This window comes from Lissotriton helveticus, chromosome 1_1, assembly GCF_964261635.1.
Source record: "Lissotriton helveticus chromosome 1_1, aLisHel1.1, whole genome shotgun sequence".
Classification (NCBI taxonomy): domain Eukaryota; kingdom Metazoa; phylum Chordata; class Amphibia; order Caudata; family Salamandridae; genus Lissotriton; species Lissotriton helveticus.
The window spans coordinates 418161356-418186939 of NC_136057.1; the positions used below are offsets into that span (position 1 = coordinate 418161356).

General features: G+C 47.0%; 1 protein-coding gene across 4 annotated transcripts in view; it reads right to left on the bottom strand.

Moving 5' to 3' along the window:
- DENND5B (DENN domain containing 5B) overlaps positions 1–25584 on the bottom strand; it is a 578042-nt gene that overhangs the window by 98742 nt on the left and 453716 nt on the right. For all 4 annotated transcript variants that reach the window (XM_078673773.1, XM_078673772.1, XM_078673775.1 and 1 more), the window contains one exon: positions 21164–21309. In XM_078673773.1, the coding sequence (XP_078529899.1) occupies positions 21164–21309 (146 nt within the window). The remainder of the gene's footprint in view (positions 1–21163; positions 21310–25584) is intronic.

The following is a 25584-nucleotide window of genomic DNA, read 5'->3' on the forward strand; positions in this document are numbered from 1 at the left end:
TTCCTTCACGATGTTGAAGAGCTCTTTGCTGTTGTGTGCGTTGTTCTCGATGTGTTCCTTGAAGGAGGTCCTTTTGGCGGTTCGGATGAGTTGGTGGTGTCTGCGGAAGGCGCTCTTGTGGGCTGCATTGCTGTCCGGAGTCTGTTCGTGGTGCCACATCTACTCGTGCCTTCTGCAGGTCTGCTTGGATGCCTGGATGTCGGCGGTGAACCAGATGGCCTTTCTATTGGTGCTTCTGTTTGAGGGTTTATTGATCGGGGAGAGAGAGTGTTGGCGCAGGCGGTGAACCAGATGGCCTTTCTATTGGTGCTTCTGTTTGAGGGTTTATTGATCGGGGAGAGAGAGTGTTGGCGCAGTCGTTGATCCATTGCCTGAGGTTGCGGGCAGCAGTATTGGTGTCGGTGGTGTCAGTTGGTGGGTTACGGGCGAGGGTGGTGATAAGCTGGTCTTCGGTGATTTTGCTCTAGCTGCGACGTGTGTGTGGTTGTATGTGGGGGGTTTCTCGAAGGTGAAGTGGATGCAGCGGTGGTCGGTCCAGTGGAGTTCAGTGGTGTGGCTGAAGGTGACGTGGTTGCTGGCGGAGAAGAGGGGGTCGAGCGTGTGCCCAGCAGAGTAGGTGGGAGTCGCGACGAGCTGTTTGAGTCTGAGGTTGGCGAGGTCGTCGAGCAGGGTGGTGGAGTTGCCGTCATTGGTGTTCTCGGGGTAGAATTTCAGGTCTCCGAGGAGGATGTAGTCCGTGGATGCAAGGGCATAAGTGCTGATGAATTCGGCGATGGAGTCGCTGAACTGTGGCCGGGGTCGGGGGGGGGGGGGGTCTGTAGATGAGGGTTCCTCTGAGGGTGGTGTTGGGGTCGATATGGATCTGGAAGTGTAGGTGTTCGGCGGTGTTGAGGGTGTCGTCGGTGTTGCTCGAGATTCTAAGGGTGTTTCTGTGGGCGATGGAGATTCCTCCTCCTGCTCCGTTGGTGCGGTCTCTGCTGATTATCTTGTAGCCATCCGGATAGCTATGGCGATGTCAGGGGATGTCATCTAGGTTTCCGTCCGGGGAGGAAGAGTCGAGTAGGTCCCAGAGTTCGATGGTGTGCTTGCGGGCGGAGCAGGTGTTGAGTAGTATGCATCTGAGGTGGTTGCGTCCTACCCCGGTGGGCGAGGTGGCAGCTTCGAGGCTGGTGAAGCTGCAGCTCCGGCAGGAGAAGGGTCCTTGGGCGTGCTTCGGGGTGACCCGGAAGCAAGTGTATGATCGGCCGGCGTTGAGTGCGTGGAGCGTGCTGGCGTCGTAGTAGCGGCGGCCGTCGTGGCGTTCGCGGGGCCAGGGGGGGTCTGGCGGTGGGCACGGTCCAGGCGCAGAGGGGCATGCCTTTGACGCACCAGCGGCACGCCCGCTGCGCAGCGTCTGCCATAAGAAGGGGAGGTGGGAGGGAGGAGCAGCTGGGAGACGGGAGCGAGCAAGGGGGTTCGGGACGAATAAACAATGACAGACTCTTATTTCTCCACATGAAGCATGGGAACAGACGGAGGTGATAGGTGGGCTGAGGCCCTCTGGGGGCTCAGGTGCCTTTAGATCTGACCAATGAATGGCGGGTTCGTCACATGCTTCGACGTATGGGCGGAAGACTAGCACAGAAGAATAATAGGCTAGTGGAGTTGTCGGACTTACAAGAGATGTGACGAGGTCCTGCTGCTATGTCCATTGATTTGAACATAAAATCAGACTTTGAAGTGAACAACACTGGAAAGGAGTCACCTTTTCATTCGGATGTTCTGTCCCATACTGTAAATTAAGATGGCTTATGGCACACATATGGACAAAATGTTTGAGAACCAAAAGGTTTTAGACTGCTGAGGACTTTGGCATAACATGCCAATGGTGGTATGGTAGGATGCTGGATGCAAAAAAAAAAAGCAGATGAGGCAAAAATATCCAATGTAAGCCTTGGTTGGGGAGGGGTAGATGGCAATGACTTGAAGAGGTGACAGTCCACTGTGTAACCTGTGTACAGGAAAATGTATAGTTATGTAAATTGTTCTTAATGCCAGAAAGAACATATTTTGGATGGCTGTATATGCACTTGTCTCACACATATAAGGATAACTAGGTTTTTAAGAAAATGGAAGAACAGGGAAACAACTTCGTAACCCTACTGGAGAATCCAGACATTTTGGAGTAGACGTCTCACCCACTAAACAGTGGCATGCTTCATCATCGTCGCTTAGCTATACCGTGAGAGGCTAATACCATCAGGGCGGATTAGGGCATGAATGGGAGTTCTTATATAAATTATCTATCTGGCTAAAGCAGGTATTCAGTTTGAGTGAAGAAAGGGAGTATAACACAACCTCATGGTACCCCCTGTCAGAAGTACTATTTATTGATAGGGTTCCAATTAAGTGTTATTTTCTCAATCACCCAAGATTTTTGCTGACATGTTTTGACCCTCACAACGAGCCTATATGGGTAAGTGGCCTTCCTCAGGGCTAAACACGTGTCCCTGCCTATTCTGGCATGCATTGCATGCACTTCAATGAGGCATAAGGCTCTCACCTGAAAAGAGTGTCCTCCTGTATTTCAGGGGTAGCCTAACTTTTTTCACGGATCATGCTTGCATGGCAGGGGTGACCATCCTATTGTCATACATACTCCATGGAAATGTTCTCGTTTGATCACCTGGATGAGCCTAAGCTGCAAAGTGGGATGCATGGAGAATGGCCAATAGATATATAAACCACAGTGTTGGACCTGCGATGGGCAAGCCCAGCACAAAGGGGGTAGCTTGGCTCAAGTGACAAGGTAAGTGAAGGCTGTAGTGTTAAGCCGGCTCTGACCCAATAATAACTCCTTGTACATCCACACCAAAAAGAAGGACACCACACCACTGCTGTAGAAAAATACGATTCCTTTATATAAAAGTTCTTTGTTGTAAATAGGGTTGACTGGGAAAGCACATATACATTTCTTTTGGTCATACAGTTCTGGTAATAAATAGTGTTAATAAATAGAATAACTTCAGGAATGAGTATCAGAATAAATATCAGAATAAATATCAGAATAAATATCAGAATAAATATCAGAATAAATATCAGAATAAATATCAGAATAAATATCAGAATAAATATTGGTTCATTTAAATAAACAACCACATGTTTCTTCTGGTATCGCTGCCACCAATTAAATACTTTAGAATCATTACATCTGCAATACGTTTCAAATGGGAAAGATAACTCTTACAGTTTATGCTGTTTTCAATGACCAGGTATACGGCTTCTCTGAGCACAAAATAAGGTTTGGGACTCTGTAATAATCACTCAAGGCGTATGCGCGTATATCTAGAAGGCAAGGAAACACAGTAAATACATCATTTGCACTCGGCAGTCACCGGGATAGGATCTCTGCTTTGCCGGTGAAGTCTATGCGCACCTACGGGCTTTAGCACCACTTGAGCACAGGCGGCACCAGTTCAAAGTCATTAGACTGACGAACGGGCTGCCGGAGAGGTCACACAACCTTCGCGCACAGTCAAGTAAATGCCGGTTCACAGTTCCTTCACAACGCTGCATTCACTATGAGGAAACCGGCCCACCTCACATCGGCTGCAATCAAGATACGATTCAGTCGGGCAGAGCACTCCTCTCGTTAGCGACGGGGCTCTCAGGGGCTCCACAGACCTCCCTCCGACTTCCGCATTCAGGGTGGTTCCCGCCCACAGCTACAGCTCCCGGGTCACTGGGGAGTGGCAAAGACGCTAGTCCCGCCCAACGAAGGCCGGCATTTCCCCGCCCCGGCGCACCACCTCACCTTCAACCTGCGCAGGAAGCGCTCTACGCTGGTGGGGCTCGGAGACGTCCGAGCTCCCCTCTAGAGGCACCTGTCGCGAAGGGGGCACAGCTGACGATCGCGGTCGCGGCGAACTTGCTCTCGCCTCGCGACTCGATAAATCGATCACAGTTCACCACCAGGGGGGCGGAGAGGCACACGAATCTGGCCACAGTCTTTGGGGGCAATGAGGTACTCGCTGGGCAGGCGCTGTAGGCGCTAGGTCACTTCTCACGTCGCTGACTGGAACGCCAGTCAGACAAAACGCCAGCAACCCTTTGCTGCTCTACTGCCTGCGCTACCAGCCACCTCAGGGGTCAACAGGGCAGGTGTCAATCTGGTGTCAAGTCTGGAATCTCTTCTCTAGTCTGAACTAATCTCCATCTTCTAAAATGGCCGCCAGGGACTGGGCCTTATATAGCCAGTGCCCTGGGGTACCGGCACGAGCCAGAAGGTTCTAGAACCTTCTCTGGCTGTGACAATGACATGGCACTCTTGAGGGGTATTTAGGACACTCACAGCCACCGTACTGGGGTTCTAGAGCAGCCATTTTGTGTACCTGAGGAAAATAAAGGAATTCCTGTCAGAAATGCGCGCCAAACAAAGGGCGCCAAAACCTCAAAAGGCCAGGGTTCATGAAGGCTCCAATGGGAGTCACTTCACATGAGGAAAAAGGGTGTCCACCGTTTTAAGCTCATTTACACAGGTTGACAACCCCAGCTTGTAATGCCACAGGTTTGGGCCAGGCGCCTTGTAAATAGGTGCCACAAACCTTGTGAGCAACTAGGCGTCAAGGAACATCTAACCCCATGAAACAACACATAAAAAGTCCTGGTAGACAAATAAAAAGCGACAAATTTTGGGAGGTACAGGGGAACAAAAGAAATCATAGTGGTGAGGGGACTCTCAGAAGCAGACGGGTCTAACACACGTCCCCCCCAGCTGAAAGTGGGGAGAGCTACCCAACCCCTTGGGAGTCCTCAACACTAAGGCGGAAATACCTGGAGAGACCGTCTGCATTGGCGTGGTCAACTCCGGGCCGGTGTTCCACCCGAAAGTCCATTCCCTGTAGGGAGATAGACCACCTCAACAGTTTGGGATTTTCCCCCTTCATTTGCATGAGCCAACGAAGGGGTCGGTGGTCTGTCTGAACAAGGAAGTGTGAACCAAACAAATATGGTCGCAGCTTCTTCAGTGCCCAGACCACCGCAAAGGCTTCCCGCTCGATGGTACTCCACCTCTGTTCCCGGGGAAACAGTCTTCGTGACAGAAAGACCACGGGCTGATCCAGACCCTCTTCATTGAGTTGCGATAGCACCGCCCCAATGCCAATGTCGGATGCATCTGTCTGGACAATGAACTCTTTTGAAAAATCTGGAGCCTTCAAGACTGGAGCTTTACACAATGCTTGTTTCAGAGTGTCGAAGGCTCGCTGGCAAGCCTCCGTCCAAATGACTCTCCTGGGTTGCTTTTTGGCCGTGAGTTCTGTAAGGGGTGCCACGATAGTGCCATACCCCTTCACGAATCGTCTGTAGTAACCTGTGAGGCCCAGGAAGGCTCGGACCTCAGACTGGGTCTTGGGGGGTTTCCAGGCCATGATTGCCTCAATCTTCGCCTGAAGGGGCTGCACCGTTCCCCGGCCCACCAAGTGTCCTAAGTACACTACCGACCCCTGTCCAATCTGACATTTGCTGGCCTTGATCGTCAAGCCAGCCCGTTCCAGGGTCTGGAGAACGGCTTGCAAGTGCTGCAAGTGATCCTCCCAGCTGCTACTGAAGACAGCTATGTCATCCAAGTAAGCAGCAGAGAATGACTCCATCCCGGTGAGGATCGTGTTCACCAGCCGCTGAAAAGTGGCAGGAACGTTCTTGAGCCCAAAGGGCATGACGCAAAACTGGTAGTGTCCATCAGGTGTGGAGAAGGATGACCTTTCCTTGGCTCCATTAGACATGGGAATCTGCCAGTACCCTGCAGTGAGGTCAATGGTACTGAGATATTGGGCAGCTCCCAACCGGTCAATCAATTCATCCGCCCGAGGGATCGGATGAGCATCCGTTTTGGTTACCGAATTTAGTCCTCGGTAGTCCACACAGAATCTCAATTCTGGTGTGGTGCCAGGTGGGGCAGGTTTAGGAACTAACACCACTGGGCTAGACCAAGGGCTACTTGAAGGTTCGATGACTCCTAGCTCCAGCATCTTAGCTACTTCGCTTTGGATACTGGCCTTCACCTTGTCAGACAGCCGGTAAGACTTTGACTTCACAGGTGGGCTGTCCCCTGTGTCCACGTCATGGGTACACAAGTGGGTCTTACCCGGGACAAGGGAGAACAGAGGAGCGAATGACCCCAAGACCTGGCGACATTCCTCCTGCTGCTCAGGAGTCAGGGTTGGCAAGAGTTTCACTCCGTCCACTGACCCATCCTTTTCTTGAGACGCAAAAAGGTCGGGGAGAGGCTCCGTGTCCTCTTCCTCTGATCCGTCAGTCACCATAAGCAACATGACTTCGGGCCTCTCATAGTGGGGCTTGAGGCGATTGGCATGTAACACCCGATGCGGATGCCGAGGGGTCTTTACGTCCACCAGATAGGTAGACTTGCCCTTCTTCTCCAATACCTCGTAGGGGCCTGTCCAACGATCCTGGAGGGCACTCAGCTCTACAGGCTCCATCACCCACACCTTCTGGTCAGGCTCCAACTCCACTGGGTGAGCGTTGTGGTCATACCACGCTTTCATAACTGCCTGACTGGCTTCCAAGTTGTCAGAAGCTTGCTTCCACAACTTAGCCATTTTGCTTCGGAAGGCCAGCATGTAGCTCACCACATCCTGGGGAATTTTCCGGGGAGACCTTTCCCAGGAGTCCCTCACCAGGCTGAGAGGTCCACGTACAGGGTGCCCGTACAAAAGCTCGAAGGGGCTGAAGCCCACTCCCTTTTACGGCACTTCCCTGTAGGTAAAGAGCAAACAGGGTAGGAGGACGTCCCATTTCCTCCGCAGGCTTTCGGGTAGACTTCTGATCATACCCTTCAAGGTTTGGTTGAACCTTTCCACAAGACCATTGGTCTGTGGGTGATAAGGAGTGGTGAACCTGTAAGTCACTCCACACTCCTTCCACATGGCCGCCATATATGCTGACAGGAAGTTGGTCCCCCTGTCGGACACAACTTCCTTGGGGAATCCCACTCGGGTAAAGATCCCCATCAGGGCCTTGGCCACTACTGGTGCAGTAATGGTTCTCAGAGGAATTGCCTCTGGATACCTTGTGGCGTGATCCACCAGGACCAGGATAAACCTGTGACCGGATGATGTAGGTGGATCTAGGGGCCCAGCAATGTCGATGCCCACCCTTTCAAAGGGAGTGCCAACGACGGGAAGTGGTTCCAGGGGAGCCTTCAGCTTCGTCCCTGTTTTCCCACTGGCTTGGCATGACACGCATGACCGACAGTATGTGTCGGACGCCACCCTCATTCGAGGCCAATAAAAGTGGGGGACAAGCCGGGCAAAGGTCTTGTCCTGACCCAAGTGTCCTGCCAAGGGAATCTCATGAGCCAACTCTAATAGGAAGGCTCGGTAACACTGTGGGACTACCAGGGCCCGTGACAATCCGTGCACTGGCGCCCTGGGTTCACTGTAGAGGAGACCATCCTCCCAGTAAACACGATAGTTCCCAGACTCGTTACCTGCTGCCTGGGCTTCAGTCTGTTGCCTCAGACCCTCGAGGTTGGGACATTCCCTTTGTCCCTTGCTCAGTTCCTCCCTGGATGGTCCTCCTTCCACTCGCCACTCAGCGGGGATAGGCAAGTCCTCCAACGGAACCATGTCCTCCTCCGCGGACTCCGGGTCCACCTCCACAGGTGGCCTATCCGTCTCACGGGGCATGGACATCGAGGCAGGCTCCTCCTGTCCTCGAAATGTTCCCTCATCAGCAGCTGGGTGGGCCATTGTTCCAGGCTCCAACCCACGCGACTTCTCCTCCCGAGCAGCCGCAGACCTGGTACTCACACAGGCCCAATCAGGTGTACCCAGCATCTCCGTATGAGTCCGGTATTCCACCTCCTTCCAAGCATTGTGCTCCATATCATTGCCCAGCAGACAATCGACTGGCTCGGCGGGGCTTACGGCAACTCGAAGTGAACCTGCAACCCCTCCCCACTCAAAGGGAACCTCGGCCACAAGATAGTGGCCCATTCTGCCATCAGCCATCGCGGCTGGATGAAGTATGCCTGGAATCACCTGCTCTGAGGACACCAGATGACTCCTTACCATAGTCATACTGGCTCCTGTATCTCTCAGAGCTTCCCCTCTATGGCCATTGATGGTGACCCATTGCCCATACTTGGTAGTATTTGAGGGCACCTGGATCTTTGGAACCATCTCCCGATCACCCAGGGAAACTAAGGTGACACCCGCCCACTCCCCCCCCTTAACTAAGGGCATCTCCTCCCCGAGCGCTACACTAGCGACTCCCGGGGCCTTTCCTCCAGTGGGAGGGGGTGGTCTCTTTGGGCATTTCACGTCTCCCTTATAATGTCCAATACCACCGCACTCATAGCAATGGATAACCCTTGGCTGCTGACTCTGGCCAGGATTAGGGTTCCTCTGCGGGTTAGCCTTAGAAGTGGAGAAGAAACTTTTCCCGTTAAAGGTATTTTGGGGGCCTTTGGAGAACTCCTGCTTCTGGTTATCTCCCCCCTCTTTCTTCTGAGAAGCGCCCTGTCCGGACTTCTGAGAATCTCCTCCCGTCCCCTTCGTGGACACTCGGGTACTTGCCCAAATGTCCGCCTCCTCAGCAAGCTTACGGGGGCAAGTAAGTTTGCTGTCTACCAGGTGTTGCCTCAGCTCGGGAAGACATTTCTCGAGTAGATGTTCCTTGAGTATCAGGTCGTACAACCCTCGATAGTCCTCCACCTCATTACCTTGGACCCACCCATCCAGGGCTTTCTTGGCAAAATCCAGGAAGTCAACCCAATTCTGTGTGCTCAGCTTGTGGCTGCCCCTAAACCTTTGCCGGTATTTCTCGGGGGTCAACCCAAACTTCCTGATGAGCGCCACCTTCATGGCGGGGTAATTAACCTGTTCCTCCCGGTCTAGGGCCAATAGGGCATCCCTACCTGTCGGAGGCATGTACCGGTATAATCCACCACCCCAATGCTTCTCATGGATCCCATGGGCTCTTAAGGAGACCTCATAGGCTGCCAGCCACTTGGCTATGTCATCTCCAGCGGTATAACTGGCGACTACGTCCTTGGGTAAATGGGGCCTGGGCTCCCTGGCAAATTCCTTTGACTCGACACCCTTTGGAGTGATGTTAGGGGCTTGGAATTCGAGTTCTCGTAGCTTGAACTCGTGTTCCAGCCTTTTCCTTTCCATCTCCAGCTTGGACTCATGTTCCAACCTCCTCCCCTCCCTCCTTTCTTCCAACTCCATTTTTGCTATTTCCCACCTTAACAGTCTTTCCTCTCTCCTGTCAGCTAACTCGGTTTCTGACAACCCTCTCGATGACACACTGCCGCCCTCCCGTGAGGTTGCCTTGGGGCTGATTGACATCTCACCCACCCCGGGGGACATTCCGCAGTCCTATCAATGACAGTACCTCTGTCCGATTCCTCCTCCTCCACCGTTCCCTCCGTGTGTGCTTCCACCCATGCTCGCAGACTAGTACGGAGCTCCTCTCTTTTGGCCCCTCGCCTGACAAACACTCCCCTCTCCTGACAGAAATCCTTGAGCTGTGCCACAGTATAGGTCTCCAGCTCTGACATTTCGAATTCCATCTTGTCAGTGAAAAGTGTGGACCACCACCCCGAAGTAGGTGACCAGGATAAGAACTTTGAGGGTCACTTCCACCCACCTCCAGGAAAGAATTTGGAAAAAGCAAAACGTTGAATTTGAGGGCCGCTAGGAGAAAACTCCGGGTGTGTACCTGTGGTGCACACTGAATTATTATGGGGTTCAAAACAAGCACGGCTCGCAATCCCACCCGCTGAGCACCAATTTTATGTTGGACCTGCGATGGGCAAGCCCAGCACAAAGGGGGTAGCTTGGCTCAAGTGACAAGGCAAGTGAAGGCTGTAGTGTTAAGCCGGCTCTGACCCAATAATAACTCCTTGTACATCCACACCAAAAAGAAGGACACCACACCACTGCTGTAGAAAAATACGATTCCTTTATATAAAAGTTCTTTGTTGTAAATAGGGTTGACTGGGAAAGCACATATACATTTCTTTTGGTCATACAGTTCTGGTAATAAATAGTGTTAATAAATAGAATAACTTCAGGAATGAGTATCAGAATAAATATCAGAATAAATATCAGAATAAATATCAGAATAAATATTGGTTCATTTAAATAAACAACCACATGTTTCTTCTGGTATCGCTGCCACCAATTAAATACTTTAGAATCATTACATCTGCAATACGTTTCAAATGGGAAAGATAACTCTTACAGTTTATGCTGTTTTCAATGACCAGGTATACGGCTTCTCTGAGCACAAAATAAGGTTTGGGACTCTGTAATAATCACTCAAGGCGTATGCGCGTATATCTAGATGGCAAGGAAACACAGTAAATACATCATTTGCACTCGGCGGCACCGGGATAGGATCTCTGCTTTGCCGGTGAAGTCTATGCGCGCCTACGGGCTTTAGCACCACTTGAGCACAGGCGGCACCAGTTCAAAGTCATTAGACTGACGAACGGGCTGCCGGAGAGGTCACACAACCTTCGCGCACAGTCAAGTAAATGCCGGTTCACAGTTCCTTCACAACGCTGCATTCACTATGAGGAAACAGGCCCACCTCACATCGGCTGCAATCAAGATACGATTCAGTCGGGCACAGCACTCCTCTCGTTAGCGACGGGGCTCTCAGGGGCTCCACGGACCTCCCTCCGACTTCCGCATTCAGGGTGGTTCCCGCCCACAGCTACAGCTCCCGGGTCACTGGGGAGTGGCAAAGACGCTAGTCCCGCCCAACGAAGGCCGGCCTTTCCCCGCCCCGGCGCACCACCTCACCTTCAATCTGCGCAGGAAGCGCTCTACGCTGGTGGGGCTCGGAGACGTCCGAGCTCCCCTCTAGAGGCACCTGTCGCGAAGGGGGCACAGCTGACGATCGCGGTGAACTTGCTCTCGCCTCGCGACTCGATAAATCGATCACAGTTCACCACCGGGGGGGGGGGGGGGGGGGGGGCGCGGAGAGGCACACGAATCTGGCCACAGTCTTTGGGGGCAATGAGGTACTCGCTGGGCAGGCGCTGTAGGCGCTAGGTCACTTCTCACGTAGCTGACTGGAACGCCAGTCAGACACAACGCCAGCAACCCTTTGCTGCTCTACTGCCTGCGCTACCAGCCACCTCAGGGGTCAACAGGGCAGGTGTCAATCTGGTGTCAAGTCTGGAATCTCTTCTCTAGTCTGAACTAATCTTCATCTTCTAAAATGGCTGCCAGGGACTGGGCCTTATATAGCCAGTGCCCTGGGGTACCGGCACGAGCCAGAAGGTTCTAGAACCTTCTCTGGCTGTGACAATGACATGATTCAGAAAAGGGGGGGGGGGGGGGTGGTGATGAACAGAGTGCCTGAATTAAGCAGACCACTCTTACCCAGTCCAAAGATCAGGGCTTGATCCATCACCGTTTTTTAGCTCACTGCACCATCCCAGCTCAGAACTTGGCTATATGCAAATTAGTCTGTTCCTGTCCCAGTGCATGATGGGAACAGGGCAAACCAAACTACCAAGCCAATTCTTATACTGGGAAGGAAACAAGCTTCCGGGGACCGGTTTCTGCCATTTCAGGCGTCGTCGGCCCGGCTTGCTTGAATCCTGATGGTGCAATGAGCAAGGGACTCACATCTGAGTATACCCTTCCACGCTTATGGTGGACAAAATGATTCAGAAAAGGGGGTGGTGGTGAACAGAGTGCCTGAATTAAGCAGACCACTCTTACCCAGTCCAAAGATCAGGGCTTGATCCATCACCGTTTTTTAGCTCACTGCACCATCCCAGCTCAGAACTTGGCTATATGCAAATTAGTCTGTTCCTGTCCCAGTGCATGATGGGAACAGGGCAAACCAAACTACCAAGCCAATTCTTATACTGGGAAGGAAACAAGCTTCCGGGGACCGGTTTCTGCCATTTCAGGCGTCGTCGGCCCGGCTTGCTTGAATCCTGATGGTGCAATGAGCAAGGGACTCACATCTGAGTATACCCTTCCACGCTTATGGTGGACAAAATGATTCAGAAAAGGGGGTGGTGATGAACAGAGTGCCTGAATTAAGCAGACCACTCTTACCCAGTCCAAAGATCAGGGCTTGATCCATCACCGTTTTTTAGCTCACTGCACCATCCCAGCTCAGAACTTGGCTATATGCAAATTAGTCTGTTCCTGTCCCAGTGCATGATGGGAACAGGGCAAACCAAACTACCAAGCCAATTCTTATACTGGGAAGGAAACAAGCTTCCGGGGACCGGTTTCTGCCATTTCAGGCGTCGTCGGCCCGGCTTGCTTGAATCCTGATGGTGCAATGAGCAAGGGACTCACATCTGAGTATACCCTTCCACGCTTATACTCAGACATGAGTCCCTTTCTCACTGCTCCATCAGGATTCAAGCAAGCCGGGCCGAAGAGGCTGAAATGCCAGAAACCGGTCCCCGGTAGCTTGTCTCCTTTCTGGTGAAGAATTGGCTTGGTAGTTTGGTCTGCCCTGTTCCCATGATGCACTGGGCCAGGGACAGACTAATTTGCATATAGCCAGGTTCTGAGCTGGGATGGGGCAGTGAGATAAATAACGGTGATGGATCAAGCCCTGATCTTTGGACTGGGTAAGAGTGGTCTGCTTAATTCAGACACTCTGTTCATCACCACCCCCCTTTTCTGTGACAATGACATGGCACTCTTGACGGGTATTTAGGACACTCACAGCCACCGTACTGGGGTTCTAGAGCAGCCATTTTGTGTACCTGAGGAAAATAAAGGAATTCCTGTCAGAAATGCGCGCCAAACAAAGGGCGCCAAAACCTCAAAAGGCCAGGGTTCATGAAGGCTCCAATGGGAGTCACTTCACATGAGGAAAAAGGGTGTCCACCATTTTAAGCTCATTTACACAGGTTGACAACCCCAGCTTGTAATGCCAAAGGTTTGGGCCAGGCGCCTTGTAAATAGGTGCCACAAACCTTGTGAGCAACTGGGCGTCAAGGAACATCTAACCCCATGAAACAACACATAAAAAGTCCTGGTAGACAAATAAAAAGCGACACATTTTGGGAGGTACAGGGGAACAAAAGAAATCATAGTGGTGAGGGGACTCTCAGAAGCAGACGGGTCTAACACACAGTATATAAAAAAGTTCCTTACCCAATTATATTCAATCGTACTGCTTAACAAGGGACAATTGGGAACTGATAATATGGCTTAAATTTCGACACCAAGAGCTATATATTGTTTTCCTTTTTGAGGCAGTATGGCAGACAAAGTGCAATGTTGAAAGAAACACATTTGACCCATGAAGAAAGAACTAAAAGTAAACAAAACTGGAGAGGTCTTTTATATGCTTCAATCTACTCCAACTATGCAAGGGGAGTGCTGACATGGATGACAATGGGTCCCACTTAAAGATAAATCTGATCCTGGGCCAGATCATCTGCTATTTGGCACGATTGATGGCCAAGATATCTGCAATGTCAATATTGATGCCACGAAGATTGACTACATAAATTTCTTCAAGTCACTGTTCCATTCATTAACTCTGGAATATTATGTGCAGGCAATTAGAACTGTGTAATGAATGGCCTATTGAACAGGTACCCTTCTAAGGCAGCTAATAATGCCAGCTATGATGGCCTCTTTAAATCCGCAATCAAACGTTTTCACCTCGTGGAAAAGGTTTTATCTTGTTACTATCCTACAGCAGGCACACCTAGCAGACTAGACTACATACTGGTTCATTATGAACAAACTCGCAAGAATAGTAGAGCAGCATACGTAACAAACTTTCGTTCATACCATTAAACTTTGTTTATCACACTAGCATGTAATTCTGGCGGAGCCAAGATTATTCCCATATGACTATTATGAACCGAATCGCTGTCTGACCTGGCATTCATACCCAGGCTATAAGAATCAAGCTCACAATATTTTGAACGTAATTAGGGTAGTCCTGACACTAGAACCATGGAATGGGAACCTTTAAAAATGCTGGTTAGAATTTGTAACCCACCACGTAACATGGAACAGGAAGATCCCCCTACGCCGTAATTGATTTTATTTTGCACTATTGTAACAAACTGTAACATACTGCAATTGCCAGCACTGTAACCTTTCTTTTTGCAACCTCTGTGCAGTGAAATTCTATTGTCGATGATTATTAAATAAAAACAGAATTATAAAACAAATGCTGTTTAGAGGGCAATGTATGGCCAAGACATATGGACTAAAATGCAACTGCAAATGCTCAAGCAACAAGGAGGAAACCCGGCAGCAACACAAAAAAGATATGACACCGCAGGAAGACTGTACCACTGCTTGAGTTACTTTAAAAAACAGATTTGACACATCAGAGATGCTTTATAAATATACCATCACAATACAAAGACAGGAGTTACACAGGGCGGGAGATATGAAGGGGCGATCGCTTGCCTGCTTCTGAAAAGAGCGAGTGCATGCACCCATTGAACTCTTAAGGGATGCCAGAAGAAAGGAAATTGTTAACTAAGTGGGTAGAAATTATTAATTTTACACACATCTAAAAGGTCTATATGCACAGAAAACCAACCAAATCCCACTGTAGCTGAGAGTTACTTGGCAGACCTCCCCCGGAAATGCCTGACTCAAGAGAAGACAAATAAGTTAGATCAGCCATCCCATGACAGATGAGACAGTGGACATAACAAAAGCAATGCAAAGTATGAAAACCCCAGGAAATGACAGATTCCTTACAGAACTCTGTCAGGCATTTGCAGGGACGTTTAAGGACACATTTTGAGCAGTTTATCTAGAGGCATATGGTGTGAGCATGTTGCCTCTTACTATGATGGAGTCGCTGATTGTACTGTAGTTGAAAACATTGGCTAGTGAGTAGGCAGCTGGGCCAGTTGATGCGATGGGGAATACAGGTGGGCAGAACTACTCATACTGTATCGCTCTACGTAGATGAAGCTCTGGTCTACTCGAAAAACCCAAAGAACTCTGCCTGTATCCTTCTAAACCTGTTTGATCTACATGAAGCACTTCCTAATCTGACCAAATGCAAACTATTCCCTATAGCAGGAATTAAGGATCCGACTGTGGACTCGCTACTTTCGCTGGGCTTCACTTGGATAGTTTCTGATTTGCTGATACTTGTGCATATGCTTACTGCACAATGTGGAAGCAAGGCATGATTTGAACATGGACATGATGGTGACAGGGCTCAAGCTCTCTGTCACATTTTGGAATATACTGCACAGTTGGTAAAATGCAGGGTTGCGTTGAAAAACACAGTTTTCTTACACAGGTGTTTATATGTGCTGCAAAGGACAATATCAATGATCTCAAAAAGTGTTTTTAAGGAGTTAGGTCAACTATTAGTCTCTTTGATAGGGGCAGGAAAACAAAGCAGTGGAAAATTGGAAACTTTATATTTAGAGTGGGGCAAGGGAGAATTGATCTACTCTAACATGGAATTACTCTACATCGTGGCCCGTTACAGCTTGCCGCCCACAGACTCAAGGAAAACAAGTGGGAAAATACCCTGCTCTAGGGGACACATTCAATGCCAAAATGTCCACTTTCATATGTCTTATATTGCTGGTTAAATCTGTATTGGATGGGAAAGGTAAGTAAAAGTAGTAATGAAGCACCCCCATTTGCAATTGATATGAAGGTGAGAGCCACCTTTCTGTTTCAACCGACAGCATGAGATATGGCTGTGGAACAATGGAGGGTGAAAGGGTGTGAGACACCAGGTGGCTTGTATCCAGAGAAGATATTTCTGAATTGCTGAACTGCAGGAATGTTTTAACAATAGAAGCGGACATTTTCTACAAGGCACCCAGACGGACCAAACCTTAACAGAAATGTGGGCTACATTCCTGAAGGACCATAGAATCGATCTTTTAGGAGATTTTTCCCACTACTAATGTTTAATAACCTCTGCATTTTGTAACAACCAATGTTCTGTAAGATCAGGAGCATCAGCCGCAGGGTCCCCATCACTCTCAGTATCTGGGATCTTTAGAAGCACCACCAATGTTTCCCAAGCCCTCGCTGCCTCCAATGCTTTCTTGCTCCCTGCCAGTTAAGCTAGTTGTAACCGAACAATGCCTTTGCATTCCGCCCATTTAATAATTTAGTCTTCCATCAAGACCATGGCCACAATCCACTCCGACTCGCCGTCTGACCCTCTCCCACACCACATCTTCAACAAAGCCGGCAGCTCCATTGCACCCCACCAACGCAACATGATCAACCTCTCCTTCGAGAGCGCGACCTTCCCTGAAAGCTGGAAACATGCTGAGATCAACGCCCTACTGAAGAAACCCAAGGCATACTCGAGCGAACTGAAAAACTTCCGCCCTATCTCCCTGCTTCCGTTCCAAGCTAAAGTCATCGAGAAGATAGTCAACATCCAGCTCACCCGCTACCTCGAAGACAACAGCATCCTGGACCCCTACCAGTCAGGTTTACGCAGCAACCACAGCACCGAGACCGCCCTCATCGCCGCCACGGACGACATCAGGATACTACTGGACAACGGCGAGACGGCGGCCCTCATTCTCCTGGACCTCTCCGCCGCCTTCGACACAGTCTGCCACCGCACACGACGCAGGGATCCGAGACAAGGCCCTGTACTGGACCTCCTCCTCCTCTCCAGCAGAACCCAGAGAGTCCGCCTCCCCCCGTTCGGATCCAAAGCCTCCGAGATCATCTGCGGCGTTCCACAGGGATACTCCCTCAGCCCAACGCTGTTCAACGTCTTTATCGCGCCTCTCGCACGCATCACCCGACATCACGACCTCAACATAATCTCCTATGTCGACGACACACAACTGGACCTCTCCCTTACTAAGGACCCCGTCACCGCCAAATCCAACCTCCACCAGGGAATGAAGGCCGTCGCCGACTGGATGGAGGATAGCCGCCTTAACACAGACGAGAAGGAGATCCTCATCCTCGGGCCCAATCCCTCAGCTTGTGATGAATCCTGGTGGCTCGCATCACTGGGGATAACTCCCGCACCCACCAACCACGCACACAACCTGGGAGTCATCCCCGACTCGAAACTCACCATGACCAAACAAATTAACGCTGTCTCCACCTCCTGCTTCAACACCCTACGGATGCTCTGCAAAATCTACAGATGGATCCCGACAGACACAAGGAAAACAGTTACCCAGGCCCTAGTCAGCAGCAGACTCGACTACGGAAACGCCCTCTACGCCGAAGCCCCGACCAAGCTCATCAACAGACTGCAAAGAATCCAGAATGCCTCTGCACGCCTGATCCTCGACGTCCCGCGCCGCGACCACATCACCCCCACCTGAGGAACCTGCACTGGCTCCCAGTCGACAAAAGAATCTCCTTCAAGCTCCTGATCCATGCACAAAAGGCACTCCAAAAGACCGGCTCAGCCTATCTCAACAGTCGACTCTCCTTCTACGTACCCAACAGGAAACTCCGCTCCGCAGACCTCTCCCTGGCTACCATGTATTCGAACACGTTGATCCACTCCGGATCTTACTTATCCTCGGCTTAGGCTGTAATCACCTTTAGCCCCCTGATTGGCCTATAGCGTACCGCGGGAACTTAAAAAACCCAGCTTTCTGCCTCGCCCGTCATCCTCGGTATTTTAAGTCGAACGTCTCTCTGCGCGCCGGAGCTGATCGCCAAGTTATCTGATGTCTAAACGCCTCAAAGGTACAGCTATCGTTTCTCTATGTTCCCTGGGCCCATTGTTTATGCGAGTGGGGATTGTACTATGCCCTATGCTTTATGCAGCCCTCTAAACGCTCCGGCCTTTGTGGGAAGGTGGGGGACTCTCGGTGAGACCTCTTTAAGCCACAATAGTACTTACGTGGAGCCTGCAATCTATCTGTCTAGTTATAGCCTGGCTATGTGACGCTGAGCTGGTACGGTTTTATTTTCCTCCAGCCGGAATCCATGTCCGATTAACTTTTACAAGGCCACATTGAGGGAATGCCCGCTTACGTCGTTGTTTGGCCCTTTTCCAACTGTCTGTCTTTTCTCTCCCCTTTCCCTATAGAAGCTGATTGAAACACTACCATGCCCGGAACTTAGAAGCATTAGTCCGACTGCTTAATTTGTTCAGGTAACCGACCCAGTCGCTCTCTCTGATGGCATGATTTCGCTTTCCAATTACTACGATTTTTTAAAAACTTGGTTCCCCTGATACATTGCGCATTTCGTGAATAGTTTCGCGTTTGAAACTGAATGTTTGCGAGATTTATGCGCCTCAAACTTGGACAATGTGGTTTTGTTCCTATTAATGAAAGTAGTATGGCTCTTTATTTTTTCTTTCGAAGTTCCGCCCACCCACGCCCATTTGTAAACTGACTCAGGAACGCCCAGTATGATAATTTAAGCCTGTGTTATTGTCTTGACCCTATCCCTTTAATACTGTTTTTAGATCCTGAAACATCATATTTGGGTCTTTGTCGCCGAGTCGTGTGCCCGGATGGATGGTCACAGCCACTACCCTGGAGCGGTGGCACATGCCCCGGGTATAAGCTGCCTATAGGTTTGTTCGCTTGATTCCTTTGGTAAGTAGATTCTATGAGGCCTATAGCTCGAGAAGGGCAAGAACTAAACCCATAACGTTGCAGATTTCTGAATTTGTATCACTGAGAACACTTTCCATGTTTCATGTACCCCCTACAGAACTCTTATCCTTAAAAACTCTTGGGTTGCTGTTGTACTACCCCACAGTCAAGAGGAACCTTAAGAGCAGAATCGTGGCAGGAAACCTTTAAAGAAATTGGAGTCATTCATTCGAGTAGGTATTGACTCTAGCCTTTACCGCGTGAAATCTCGCGAGCTCTAGGGTGAAAGACTACCTATCCACGGAACTAGATAACTCTCAGAAGATCCCTCTGTTTGTTCTATACATGTTTTTGTGGAGTTTGTGAAATGTAATGTTGTAACTGTGTACGGCGTCTTCATTGTTGATAGTTAGGTCCCGGAAACTGTCTGCTATACTTGTGGGGTCTCTGGGTTCCCGTTATTCCTTTTGAATTCGCAAAATGTATTTATCATGCAACTGGTAGGCTCATTGTCTTGACCAGAACTAGGGTACATTCTTGTTGTTTGATCCATATATTAAATATTGTCTATGAATAATTGCTAAGCAACTTTGAGAGAAGAACTGTTTAAAGAAATTGCATGCATTCATACTTTTTATAAAAAAACGTGTTTTTAAGCTTTGCAGATTGTATGCTGTTTTTCGTCCCCCTCCCTTTCTGTGTGTGCCCTGACGAAGTGTGGCCCGAGACCTGGCCTAGCACCGAAACGCGCGTTGGCGCTTTGAGTTTGTCCTGCTACATGGCCGTCTAGTCTCCTATCTTTGGTTGTAGACTCTCCAGGACATAACATTCGTAGAACATCTGGCATTTTCAGTATGATATACATGGGATGATTGAAGAATGCATGAATAGGTGTGAATCGATTGAGTCATCGGATGTTTGTGATAATGTGTGAGTTTGCAGTGAAGTTGATTGAATGTATGTAGGGTTGTGTGGGATGTCATTGGAATTTCTTTGTATTTAGCATCATTGTTATGTTTTGTAAATCTTGTTCTGCTCTTTTGAAAAAATATATATTTATACTAAAGAAATGAAATACATAATGAAGATTTTTCTATAATGAGCTGTTTTTGATTGAGTCTCTTCTGTTTCTGGTCCCAATGAGCTTACTATTGCGAATCCTATTACAGGACTCTAGTAGAGCCTTAGATATGTTAAAAGGTGCGGACTGTTTTGTTCTTTGAATTAGCCTTTGTTTCCCCTGCTAGTCTGCCCTATATTCTTGTCCTCAGGGGCCCCTCTTCTGCCTATTGACCTGTCCCTGGCTACCGTCCCACGCATCCGTAGAACCACAGTCGGAGGAAAATCCTTCTCCCACCGTGCCGCCAAGACCTGGAACACCCTCCCACTCATCCTACAACAAACCGAAGACCTTCTAACCTTTGCTCTTGTTCTCTACCTTGTCACAATTCCAAATGTAGCAAGGATTTCTAATTTTGTGACAAACAAAAACAAAATACGTATTTCTTTTACAAATATCATCATAAAGATCTCATTATCTACCCAGCACAACATTTACATCAAGTTTCCTACCTGCTATTAAAAACATTGTGAGCTGCTCCAAAGAGATCAAAAAAACGCTTGGATTGTGAAAGTGCCATACTGTAAGGGAGTCCATTCCATACCGTATCATTCACAGTATCCAAACATTTCCTATGATAAGTTCTGACCTGCTTGGCTTCTAATCCTTATGGGTAGCTGGTATTTTACCTGGTATTCAAAAATCGCTCACACTCCCAATGTTGTTCACGGTCACATAGTTTACCCGTGATATATAGATGTAATGCCTGATAAAACGGTTTCTATGAAAGATGATATCTTGATTATAAGATCTCTATTTGTTCCACATGACCTATGTGTTTATGTGCAACTCAATTCTGGAACGTTTTAAAATACACACAAGCAAAACAGGGCACTGTATAAGTTAGATAGTGCAACATAATGTGACAGAAACCTACATTGGCAATACCAGAGAAATATGAAAGAGTATCATGTAATGTGTAACTCCGTTTTCTTCCACCCTCCCCTCCCCCCCATACAAACGCACACAAACACGGTGCTGGATCCTGTCACAAACGGTTTGAAAAAAAAGAGCCAATATGATTTCTGTTCGAGCAACATTTGACTTCCAAATTGACTTGTAGGCTCTTAATTGAATTGTCACTATCCTGATATGCATTTTATTTTCTATGCGCTGGTTTTCCCAACCCCCTTGCATTGGCTAGACGATGTGTATATAGTTATCAAATAACCTACCCCTCTCTATGTTACAAAATTTACATGCACATACACCCCTTAGTTTAACTGCCTAATGCACGAATAGGCGATACAGTAACCCTTTCCTTCCCTTTCACTAAAGGCCTCTTGTATTGTATTTCTAATAAAGTACCAAATATTTCTTTCTAAAAGTGAATTATTTGTAACATGTATTATATTTCCTGGTTTCCATTTATTAGGTGGAACGTGCAGAGGCTCTCGGATTCTGTAGTGCTTAAGAAAATCTAAAAAGAAAAAACAATAACCTTATAGGAAACATAGGGTAATAAATTGCAAGATAAGACGAACCTCAAAGGTCATTTCCAGATGATTCTTTGGAATCTGCATGACTCCAGTATCGCCAAGTTCTCCAGAGACACAAATCCAAGGGTTTGAAGTAGTAATTGAATTACTTATCTTTTTTATTGGGATAATGACTGCTCTGTACGGAATCACTAAAAATGAACAAATATATATAACGTTTATAAGTCTTAAAGTTGTTTTCCAAATAATATACATTAATGTAAACATTCAATTAAATTAATGTGTTAGCATTAATAATCACAGCAAAAACAATATAGTTTGTTATTACAGCATCAAGAAGAACAGCAGGCAAGAGCAGAGAGAAGATGCACACTGATAAGACCTTATTCCACTTGTAAAACATCAACATCACATTAAAAAATCAAGAGCAAAATTCCAAGGCTCACAATTACTTCTCCATCAGCTAAATAAAATAGTAGTTGCTTCTAATCAGCGCCTGGAATGTCGTTCTCATGTACAATGTATACAAATGCATGCATGTAGATTGCTACATCTTTCAAAAATATAATCCTTTCAATGAGAACATGTATGAAGAGAAAAGGACAGAGCTGCTCAAAGCATCCTATAAAAACACATGACAATGCAAACAAAGCATTCCGTGCATCCGGGAATATATTTCAAAGGAAAAAGGTACGTTATCTGTCTTTATTTTCTAAATTTTACTATATATATATATATATATATATATATTTATATATATATATATATATATATATATAACCTACTGGCGATAGCCAGTAGGTATATATAGTTAGGATTGATTTCCATAGGGAAATTGCAACATTCTATTGGGAATAACTTATATATATAACCTACTGGCGATAGCCAGTAGGTATATATAGTTAGGATTGATTTCCATAGGGAAATTGCAACATTCTATTGGGAATAACTTTGGCGCCGGTTGAGGAATCTGCCTGAATTTTTCAGCAACTTTGCCTCGCGGCGCTCCGGTCCTTCCCTGAAAGTTTGGGGGGGATCCGTCAAGCGGGGGCCGAGATAAAAGGGGGGTCCCAAAACGTGTTTTCCCCATGTTAATTTCCATAGGGCGGTCGGTCGCACTTTTAGCTCGAACGGCTGAATGGATTTTCACCAAACTTGGCAAAATTGTAGGGACTGGTAGCCCGATGTGCCTTTGCTATGTCTCAAGATATGTGCTCCAGTGGATTTTGAGTCATTTAGGTTAAAAAAAATGTATACATCTATAGCAGCTTACGTGTAAGCTTACTGTAAGCTTACCTTTTGAGCTCGAGATGCATTCTGATTGGCTGCCAATGTCTGTCAACACTCCAAAACAGAAACTGTTGGCAGCCATCTTGTGCCTCGGTAGACTGAGGCACAGGAAAGCAGAAAAACAAACGTGTAGAACTCAAAAAAGGGGCAGGGTAGAAGCACCCCGACACCCTAGACCTGCTCAGGGGGTAAGGCAAAAAAAATATATATATAAATTTTAAATCGCGGGGTACGCGCACTGTACGCGTAACCCCGACATTTCCCCCCCCGCCCCCCCATTTTTTTTTTTTTTGCCTTTGGGGTCTTTGTGGGACCCCCTGAGCAGGCCTAGGGGGTCAGGGTGATTCTACTCTGGCCCCTTTGGGAGTTTCACACCTTTGTTTCCCTGCTTTCTTGTGCCTCAGTCTATTAAGACCCAAGATGGCTGCCAACACTTCCTGGTTTTGAGTGTTGACAGACAGTGGCAGCCAATCAGCATGCCTTCCCGAGAAAGCTGCATGGTCATTGGCTGTCAACACTTCTAACCAGGAGGTGTTGGCATCTATCTTGTGCTAGTGTTGACAGACAGTGACAGCCAATAAGCATGCCTTCCCGAAAAAGCTGCATGCTCATTGGCTGTCCACACTTCTAACCAGGAAGTGTTGGCATCCATCTTGGGTCTTAATAGACTGAGGCACAAAAAAGCAGAAAAACAAACGTGTAGAACACAAAAAGGGGGCAGGGTAGAAACACCCTGACCCCTTAGGGTGCTCAGGTGGTCCCACTAGGATATTAATATATTTAAACGTTATCCGCTAATAGAATTAGCATTTAAAAAACCTTTGAAATTCACTGAAAAAACCATAGGTTTCAGGCCATATATAGTTAGGAATTAGCATTTCAAAAACCTTTTAAATTCACTAAAAAAACCATAGGTTTCAGGCCTTATATAGTTAGGAATTAGCATTTAAAAAACCTTGCAAATTCACTGAAAAAACCATAGGTTTCATGCCTTATATAGTTAGGAATTAGCATTTAAAAAACCTTTGAAATTCACTGAAAAAAACATAGGTTTCAGGCCTTATATATTTAGGAATTAGCATTAAAAAAACGTCTGAATATATAAAAACGTTATCCGCTAATAGAATTAGCATTTAAAAAACCTTGCAAATTCACTGAAAAAAAACATAGGTTTCAGGCTTTATATAGTTAGGAATTAGCATTTAAAAAACCTTGCAAATTCACTGAAAAAAACATAGGTTTCAGGTCATATATAGTTAGGAATTAGGCACAAGAAAGCAGAAAAACAAACGTGTAGAACACAAAAAGGAGGCAGGGTAGAAACACCCTGACCCCTTAGGGCTGCTCAGGTGGTCCCACTAGGATATTAATATATTTAAACGTTATCCGCTAATAGAATTAGCATTTAAAAAACCTTTGAAATTCACTGAAAAAATCATAGGTTTCAGGCCATATATAGTTAGGAATTCGCATTTAAAAAACCTTGCAAATTCACTGAAAAAAACATAGGTTTCAGGTCATATATAGTTAGGTATTAGCATTTAAAAAACCTTGGAAATTCACTGAAAAAACCATAGGTTTCAGGTCATATATAGTTAGGTATTAGCATTTAAAAAACCATTGAAATTCACTCAAAAAACTATAAGTTTTAGTGGTGTTATAGTTAGCTGGACATTTTACTCATACAAAACCATTGAAATTGCTCCTATATAGTTAGTTGGACTAACTATATTTCGCGCACCCGCAATCCACTGCTGATGATGTCACATATTACATCATTCATGACATGGTCAGTGACATCACTGATGACATCACTGATGACATCTCATTTGACATCACTGATCATATCACTGATGATATCATTCATGTGATAATACGATGCGGATGTATGACGTTACAACGCATACTTTTACAACGCATACCGTTACAACGAAATTTTTACAACGCCGGTACCTTTACAACGCATACCATTACAACGGAAGTATTGGTAAGTATATATTAATTTTTTAATTGTAAATTAATTGAAATTAATATAATTTAATGTAATGTAATTTAATTTAATTTCATTTAATTAATTTAATTTAAATTTAATTTTACTTTATTTTTACCCTGTACCCCTGTACCCCAAAAACCCAAAACTGACCCTGAACCCTAAAAATACCCCTTTACCCAAAAACTCAAAACTGACCCTAAAAATACCCCTTTACCCAAAAACCCAAAACTGACCCTGAACCCTAAAAATACCCCTGTACCCCAAAAACCCAAAACTGACCCTGAACCCTAAAAATACCCCTGTACCCCAAAAACGCAAAACTGACCCTGAACCCTAAAAATACCCCTTTACCCAAAAACCTAAAGCTGACCCTGAACCCTAAAAATACCCATTTACCCAAAAACCTAAAACTGACCCTGAACCCTAAAAATACCCCTTTACCCCAAAACTCAAAACTGACCCTGAACCCTAAAAATACCCCTTTACCCAAAAACCCCAAACTGACCCTGAACCCTAAAAATACCCCTTTACCCAAAAACCCAAAACTGACCCTGAACCCTAAAAATACCCCTTTACCCAAAAACCCAAAACTGACCCTGAACCCTAAAAATACACCTTTACCCAAAAACACAAAACTGACCCTGAACCCTAAAAATACCCCTTTACCCAAAAACCCAAAACTGACCCTGAACCCTAAAAATACCCCTTTACCCAAAAATCTAAAACTGACCCTGAACCCTAAAAATACCCCTTTACCCAAAAACCTAAAACTGACCCTGAACCCTAAAAATACCCCTTTACCCAAAAACCCCAAACTGACCCTGAACCCTAAAAATACCCCTTTACCCAAAAACCCAAAACTGACCCTGAACCCTAAAAATACCCCTTTACCCAAAAACCTAAAACTGACCCTGAACCCTAAAAATACCCCTTTACCCAAAAACCTAAAGCTGACCCTGAACCCTAAAAATACCCCTTTACCCAAAAACCCAAAACTGACCCTGAACCCTAAAAATACCCCTTTAAAAAAAACCAAACATATAACATTTTAAATATAATTATATACTTACCAATACTTACGTTGTAATGGTATGCGTTGTAAAGGTACCTGCGTTGTAAAAACATGCGTTGTAAATACATGCGTTGTAATAGTATTTGTGTTGTAAAAGTTTCGTTGTAATGG